We start from the raw sequence: 8,387 nt of genomic DNA, 5'->3' as shown, positions 1-8,387 counted from the left end.
AGGTCGGTCCCTTTGGCACACACACCAAGGTTAGAAAAGGACAAACAACATGTGTTCCAAATAATGATAAAATTAACAAAATACTCTCGACTGACACGCCCCGATCCCGATGTCCGTGAGACATCAAAACGGTCACGTGCTGGCCGACACCTAAGGGTAACGAAAGCCATTTATTGAATGAAAATGTTGAGAACAAGAAATAAATAAGAATTATAAATCTAAATATGATTACTATGCAATTGAGGAACGTGTTCAGAGCATGCAACTAAAATAAAACACTAAAAAGGAATAATATAAAATTGAATGAACAAAAGGATGGGTCCTACACCGAGAAGACTTGAAGATATAGATGCGGGAGTGCCTTGACGCCGAGATTGTATGCCTCAATTCTATGTCCTAAGGGGATGCAAAACAAATATAAGTGGACCAAGTTGATAATAATAATAATAATAATAATAATAATAATGAAACATTTATTCAACATACTAATCCCCAAAGTTTTATGGAAATTCAATAATATAATATGTAAAAGGTTTTCTGGAAACCCAAGCATACTATAAAACTTTTCATAAAACGCATCTCGTATATAGTGTGCTAATTAGTGGTATCATAATTGACTCGAAGACCCCTACATCACTAGACCTGAAGGCTAACATAATAATCTCCTGACCTGAAGGCCTCTACATCACCCAACCCGAAGGCTAATATAATATCTCCTGACCCGAAGGTCCTTACATCACTTGACCCGAAGGCCTAATGAAAGTATCATTGCCCATAGGCAGAACAGTGACCACTAGATAAGCACAAAACCATTGAACATAGTCTTTCCAAATATAGGTAAATATATCTCAAAACATCTTCATAGTATAAAGTCATTCATCATCTATACTATAAAGAAGTGTGCAAAAGCATGTTCTAAATAGTACATCATCATCCATCAGATATCCTAGAAAGAACATGGGATCGATAGAAAATATGGTATTCCAAAAGATTCTAAGTAAGCCTAATATCTCATAAAACGTTTCATAAAATGTAGTAATTAAATCATGGTTTTCATGTACGCATTTCTACTATTAAAACATGCATTTTAGAGGGGGTCCACTCACAGATACTCTATCATCGTAGAGTCGTACGAAATAAGAATGACGGATTCGCCGCAAATAATTGCATCTAAGCACATAAATGGTACAATTAATAAAACTCTATTCAACTAATTGAATTTGAGAAAATAGATGTCAAAAATGGGTCTAGGACGTTGAAACTAGCATAAGAAGGGTTTCGGACGAAACCCAAAAGTTAACGGTCAACGTTGACTGATCAAAGTCAACTGTCAACGATTAGCGTTGATCGAGTCAGTCAATGGGTCAAAGGGTTTTGGGTCGGACTGGGTTGGGCCTAGGGTTCTAAGGCTCAAAGGGTTTAGGCTTAAAGGGTTTTAGGGTTTAGGGTAAACGGGCTGGAGGCCCAAGTTCCATTCGGCCCTAAGGCTGGTTCTTTTGGGTTCTAACACACGGGCCTGGGCTTGGAAGCCTGCCCAGGGTTTAGGGTTAAAAGAGTCTACGGGCCTAAAGCCCTAACGGAAATGACCCAAGGGCCTTTGGGTTTTAAAAATTAAATAATTAAAATAAATAAAACAAAAGGGTTGGGTTGGGTTTTAAACGGGTTTAGGGCTTGAGTTCTATACACCGCCTAAAGGGCCTAGGTTCACTGGACTTGGGTCACTGACCCATTTCTCGCCAGGGAATGAGGCTGGAGCCTTCGATGCTCCAGTCGTTGGCAAAACTCCCATATGCCCTACGATCTAACTAGGAAATCGAAGGTAAAGACAAAAAGAAGAGGATGCTACTTGCGATTAGTAGTGAAACGGTCGGAGGTGGCTGGACCTGAGCTCGCACACCCATTGTTCGCCGAACCTGGGTTGGGTTTCCTCTGGGTGCCCTAGACCTTTATGGAGGGGAGGGAGGAAGAGAGCGAGAGTCCCCGGTGTTAGTGGTGGTGCTGTGTTGTCGTCCGGGTGCACGGATTTGGGTGGGTGTGTCGATCGGGAAAAGGAGTGAGAGTGAGAGTTTCGAGAGAGTGAGAGTTGAGAGAGTGAGAGATCCAAGAGAGCTTCGGGGAAAGAGAGAGAGAGAGGTAGAGAGTTTTATGGGCTGCCACGTGGCAGCGTGAGGGAGAAAGAAAATCTAGATGGAGGGTCCGGATCAGATTAGGATAGAAGACCAAATTGCAAGGTTCCTAAACTTTTAGGGAAATTGTAAAATTACAAACTAAATTTGGGGAGGGTTTTACATCGACCATCGAGCCTCGTAGAATCTTCAATCTAGTTTCAAATTTCATTTCGTTTACTTCTCATGTGTTCGTATCAACACATACTACTAGAATATGATAAGAAAAAGGACAAATATAAAACAAGCTCAAAAGTCCATGTATGACTCCGCTTTGCCTAGAGACATTTTCATTTTTTTGAAGATTCGCAAAATTTTACGTTAAAAATTAGGATCACGTCGTAACAATTACGAATATGAAATCAAATAGTGAAATTCAAGGATGAAATTTCACAGTATAAAAGTGATTCGAGCTCTTGAGTTCAATATTGAACTCATGAGTTTGAATTCTATACAATAAATGGAGACCCACTTTTTAGGGGAGAGAAAAGAGAATAACCAATAAGAGTATAAATTAGATGAATGAGACGATTAATAGATAGAACTCAATCCTATAAAACTCACTCTCTTGTATATGTTGTGTCGTAGGAATCAAACTTAAAGTGCTAGATTCTTATAATAAGAATAAAACTTACCTAAACCACTGTGGAAGAAATATTGACTTAGGGTGGGAGGGGTGATTGTAGGGGGTTCCGGAGTTGTGGTAACGTAATTGTGGTGGATGGTCGGTCGGGGTGATGGTGGCGGCGGTGTTGAGAGTTTGGTGACGGCACATTACATTGGTAATGATTTGAATATTCACTGGTTTAAAATCTAGTAATTTAAATCGATAATTCTCAACAGTAATATTTTCTTCCCACGCTTTGAATATTCAACCGTATGTATGTCAAAGACGCGTATAAAGATAAATATAAAAATGATAAATTCTCGTGGAAAGCAGTAAAAATAACAAGAACATATTGTCGCTACAAAGTAATTAATAGTGGGTTATGGACCTTGTTTCAGAGATGGAGTTTGCATAACAGCTTAAGCTTGTTTTCATACATATTTTGGAGGTTTTAACAACCAGTTGTTACAGAGAAAGTGTGGTTTCGGATGAGTCACTTTATATTCACTTCCCCAAAAAATAGATTCAAATGTTATTAATACATAAATTAAGACCATTTTAACCAAATGAATTAACCGTGTTGCACATCCCTGGGTTCCGAATACACCAAAGTGGTTGAATGGGTTCAGCCCTAACACCTCTAGCCACAATTCTGCTCCTCCATTCATTTAACCGATCAGTTGCCTCTGCATACCTCTTCATGCCCATTGCGTCCCTGTTCCCTGACCATAATGACTCTGCCAATGCTGAAGTGCGCGGCCAAATTCGTGCGTCCAAAACAGTTGGGTCAGCTTGCTCAGACCACAACGCCACCTCTCCACCTAGCACCAATTTGGCCTCGTCCTCAGTCAACCCGTATGTTATATCGTAGTTATATATGGTCTGCCATGTTTTGAAAGGTCCACACCAGGAACCCCCATTTCCAGTGTCACTGCCTGTTTGTTGATCATACAGGCTGTCGTTCCCGAGAAAGTCACCATGACCACAATCCAAGTAATAGAATTCTGAGGATGACACAATAACGCGGTATCCAGAAGACACAATTCGTTTAGTATTGTTGTGGCCATTGTTCCATGTTTGTAAGATGGTATGCTCTGGGGGAAGAATAGTTGCTTGCACCTTGACATTATCATCCAGCAAAACGTCTTCCCAATAAACCACCGTCCTATTAAGAGATACAATGTAAGGGAAAGTGGAGTTGACAAAAAGGTCAAGAAGCTCACTGAGCGTTCCACCCTTGGACAGGAATGATTGAATGGTTGGATCAGCTTTCCAACAGCCAGGTATGATCTCATCAGCTCCAGCATGGAAAAAAGGTTCAGGAAATAGCGTTGATACATCATGGATGACATTTTTAAGGACTTGATAGGTCTTGGGGTTCAATGGATTCAAATGACCTGTTCCGGGTTCAGATGCAAGCCGGTCAGCCCAATCGACTCCATCTGGCCACCAGAACATATTTGCACATGTCACGATTTCGGGGTAGGCTTCAGCCCATGATCCCGTATGGCCTGCACACATTAAAAAAATAAAAAAAAGAATGAAAAAAATGTTTGATTACACTACCATGATTCAGATTAGGAATAAGAATGTATTATGAAAATGAATAAGGAGCTAGGGTCATCTAGCATGCAGCAAGCATGTAATGAAATAGAGTAAAGAGTATTTCCAGCTGCAGACTGCAGTGAAACAAGCAACTATGGCTGACACTCCCCCATCCTCATTGCTAGCCCAAGCAACTTTCCATCCGCACCTCTCCACCACATATGCTCCTTTCTAATTAAGTCCTCGTTATAATTTTCGACATATACAAAAAGGAAAATTTCACCACACTTTTGTAATTCTCATCATCCAAATACCTCTCCATGTGAACGCATAACATTTTGGCAACTAAATTTACCTGAAAGTGGATTTGCTTTCTTGAAATTTCTGTTTGTATTAGAAAGTGCTATTTTTGTTTTAACAACCAAAATATTTTGTGGATCTCACGCCCACAATTTGTTTTTTTTTTTTTTTTCTTTCCATTTTTCTAGATCAAAACCTAAAAGCATTCTAGTTCCAATATTCATTTTCTGTTCTGTACATCTCGTCTTGTGATTTTGTATCATGGAAGAACAAGGCGTGTTTCTTTACCGATGTAATTTCTTTTTTATCAAACAAATATTGGGATGGGGAAGATTAGAACACAGGACCTCAGATATAAAGGGCAACTGCTCTTAACTACGACATTAAGCCCCCACTATATGCCTCTGAAATAATGGCCAAAGTACATGCCCTTCACTGTTATATTCTTATATCTTCTCTGGCTCTTAGATTCCTCAAATTATTCACAACGGCAACGCTTAGTTTCTTTCTTCATATTTTGATTGTTACCCTAAACCCAGAAGAATGTGGAAGGTTATGTAGATTAGGAAGGAGAACAAGCCAGCCATGTAAATGAGAGAGATGAGATTGAAAACAGGAACAAAATAGGCTGATATCCTTTAGGTTCTTTCAAACTTTATCAGCATGTGGCTGCTAACAAAGACAGGAATAAACTAGGCTGATGTCTTTTGGGTTTCTTGCTGCTAACCAAAACAGGAGAGAGTGCAGGCTAGTAGCATGCCATTTGAAATCCCTTTAGAAAAAGCAGAATACAAGGTTTTATTATGTGCAATTACTAGCATATCAAAATAATTTACCAACATAACCTGAAATTTCTAAATTTGAACTCTCGCATTCCAAATAAAGCCAGAATTAAGGTTGCATTTGTACGTTTTCTAACAGTCATAACAAGTCCCAACTTGACAGACACAATTTCTCTAATGAATCCGTAAGTTACTTGAGAGTTTTTAACTCAAACAACGGCCAAATTGCTTTTTAAAGATAAGAGTAATGCTTTATAAATGCTGTCAAGTGCCTCTCTGTGGCATTTTATCAAACAGCTAGCTACCTAATAGCTATTGGTAAGTAAGCGAGTGAGTAGGGTGACTGACCAGGTGCATCGATTTCGGGGACAACCCTGACGGCATGCTCCAAGCCGAACTCGACAATCTTGGTGACATCAGCGGGAGAGTATTGCATAGCGGAGCCATAAGACCCCTTGGAGGCCAAGTCAGGCTCGGAAGGCAGCAGCAGTGGGAAAGAATGGGAGTCGGTGATGTGCCAGTGGAACACATTGAGCTTGTTGGCGCTCATGGCCTCGATGGTCCTCAGTATGTCCTCCACTCCGTAGAAGTTCCTGGAGGTGTCCAGCATCACCCCTCTGTGCCCAAACAGCGGGGAGTCCCAAACGTAGACTCCCACCGCCACAAGCGACGGATCGCCCCACACCAGCTGCGATAACGTCTCCAGGCCCCTCATGGCGCCCCACGCCGTCTGGGCCCACAGATTGGCGGCTCCACCGGTGATGGGGATGGTGAGTGTGTAGGACTCGTCGACGCCAGTGGTGAAGTGGGGCGGCGAGGTCAGCAACGGTGAGGGAGAGGGTGAGCAAGGGTGGGGCGGAGGTGTTGATGCGGACGGAGGAGGAGGGGTTTACGAGGGGGCGGTGATGCTCGCTTAGAAGAAGCTGGTGGTAGCGTTTGACGGCGGATGACAGGTATTTGTGGTTGGCAGGAGAAGTGATGGCGAAGTTAGGGGAGAGGAGGTGGGCCTGCGGCTGAGGCCAAGAAAAGTTTCTCGGCTTTGGCCACACATTGACTCCGGAATCAGATTGGGAGGACGAGAATGGCGCCGCAGAGGCCAGGAGCAAGCCCATCAACAGGATGACGATGAGAATCTGCATGGTGGTACTGGTACTGGTACTGTAGGAGGCGAGAAATTTGAGGAGGGAGACCTGATTGCTTTGTCTTAAATACTTGTAAGGAGCCCAGCTAGGACTTGGAGGGAGACCCGACCTGACCGACCCCGAGTGCTCTTTTCTGCCGGCTCGTCCACTCCTTTCTTTGTTAGCTAATTTATTGTGTTGGGTAATGATTTGGCGTTTCCCGTTTAACATTATGTTGTATCATATGCTATTTGCTATTAGAAATGTTTCTACCGGCAGGCCCTCCCCAACCCCAATTATTAGACAAAACAAAAGTAAAAGATTATATTCTAAATCCAATCTGCTTCAAGTCAACTTGCCGCCGGTGGTATATAGTATTCCACGGACGACTCTCAACCAATACCTTTTCTTTCCTACCTATTTTTAATCGCACATCAGAAACAATGTTGATCGCCTGCTCTTTGCTTAGCTTTGTTACCCAATAAATAAAATAATATCTTTGCTTAGCCCTTGAAACTAAAATTGTGCCACTTTGCCATCTGAAACTCAATTTTTGTATCACTTTCACACATTCCGTCAAATTTGTCAAAAAATTTGTTAAGTTGACTAATGTGGCATGACTAGGACCACTTATTTCTATTTAACATGTCATTGGAATAAAATTAAAAAACATGACCATCTGCAAACATAAGACTAGACACACAAATTTCTCAAGGGAAGGACAGCAAAACACGGTTTTAAGGATGGTAGTGAGGTTGTCTAAGATGCCAAATCAAAGGCTCCGTATATAAAATAAATAAACGTCCTTGTGAAGGAAAACTTCTGTTAAAACTAGAGGATTCATTGAATAAATCATGGTTAAAGACAATTAGACGTGAAGGCTAGGTATGCATACATTCAAACTAAATAATTTTCTCAAAATCTTGAAGGCCTAAGGGTTGAAGAACCAAATTTATTCCAAACGAAGTTAAAGAGTAGAGTATGAGATGATTACCCTTGAAGACTCTTTTTGGTTCCTGTTGGGTCCAAAAATTGCACGTGAAGGCCCTATGCACGTTAAGTGTCCATTACTCTGTATGATCTTATTACCTTATATGAATCTCGATTATATTATACAAAATTATCAGAGAAGTTAATAGTTAAGCAAGGTTTTACACAAGTTTCAATTAATTTCATGTCATGCCAAACAAGGAAATATATCACGTAATGCTAAACACATTCGTTTAAACACGACACCTATCAAGCTCACATGACCCAAGGCATGTTATCTCACGAGGGGTTGCTATAGTGGTTGAGGTTGGAAGGTTACGGAGGTCCACAAGGCCCATGGAAACCCATGGAAACTCTTCGATAATATACTTGCGCCAAGATAATGTTTCCCGTGAACCTATTCATGCTGCAACTCGTCTCACCCTAAACCCTATTAATTCATAGAACATAAGAAGTTTCCAATCCATCCATTTACCCACTGGAAACAAGTAGTTTTCGGCATACCCTTTTACATGCTAGAAGCTATTCCAGTGCTCTATTTTGTTCGTTGGACATAAGGTAGCTCCGATTCTTTGTTTTACATGTTGTAAACATGTTGTTTCTAGCACATCTTTCAATTCAATAGGAAATAGGGATAACCATCACCCATTATAAATTGGAAGCCAAGATTAGAGTAAAAGGGGAGGAAGGGGGAGCTGCAAACTTACTAGTACCAAATCTTCCTCAACACGCCATTTCAACCTCATGCTTAGAGAATAACATATTCTGCTTGCTACAGGAAATCCATTTCCCAGCTGCAGGAAACCCTTCTTAACTGTTGCAAGCTTTCCAACAAGCCATAGACTTGAGTTTTAAGCTTTCACCTTTCACCAAATCA

At 41.1% G+C, this 8,387-nt stretch overlaps 1 protein-coding gene across 1 annotated transcript; it reads right to left on the bottom strand.

The window, feature by feature from the left end:
- Positions 1–3,124: 3,124 nt before the first annotated feature.
- Positions 3,125–6,556, bottom strand: LOC103954935 (beta-hexosaminidase 2). Its single transcript, XM_048570347.1, is given in 3 exon segments — positions 3,125–4,283; positions 5,748–6,195; positions 6,197–6,556. Coding segments are annotated over 3 exon segments (1,743 nt in total). The 5' UTR covers positions 6,539–6,556; the 3' UTR covers positions 3,125–3,330.
- Between the last annotated feature and the right edge of the window lie 1,831 nt (positions 6,557–8,387).

The sequence above is a fragment of a genome, unplaced genomic scaffold, assembly GCF_019419815.1.
Source record: "Pyrus x bretschneideri cultivar Hongxiangsu unplaced genomic scaffold, Pyrus_bretschneideri_v1 Contig52, whole genome shotgun sequence".
Taxonomy (NCBI): domain Eukaryota; kingdom Viridiplantae; phylum Streptophyta; class Magnoliopsida; order Rosales; family Rosaceae; genus Pyrus; species Pyrus x bretschneideri.
Note: the sequence above shows the minus strand (reverse complement) of the source record. Positions and strands in the feature narration are given on the sequence as shown.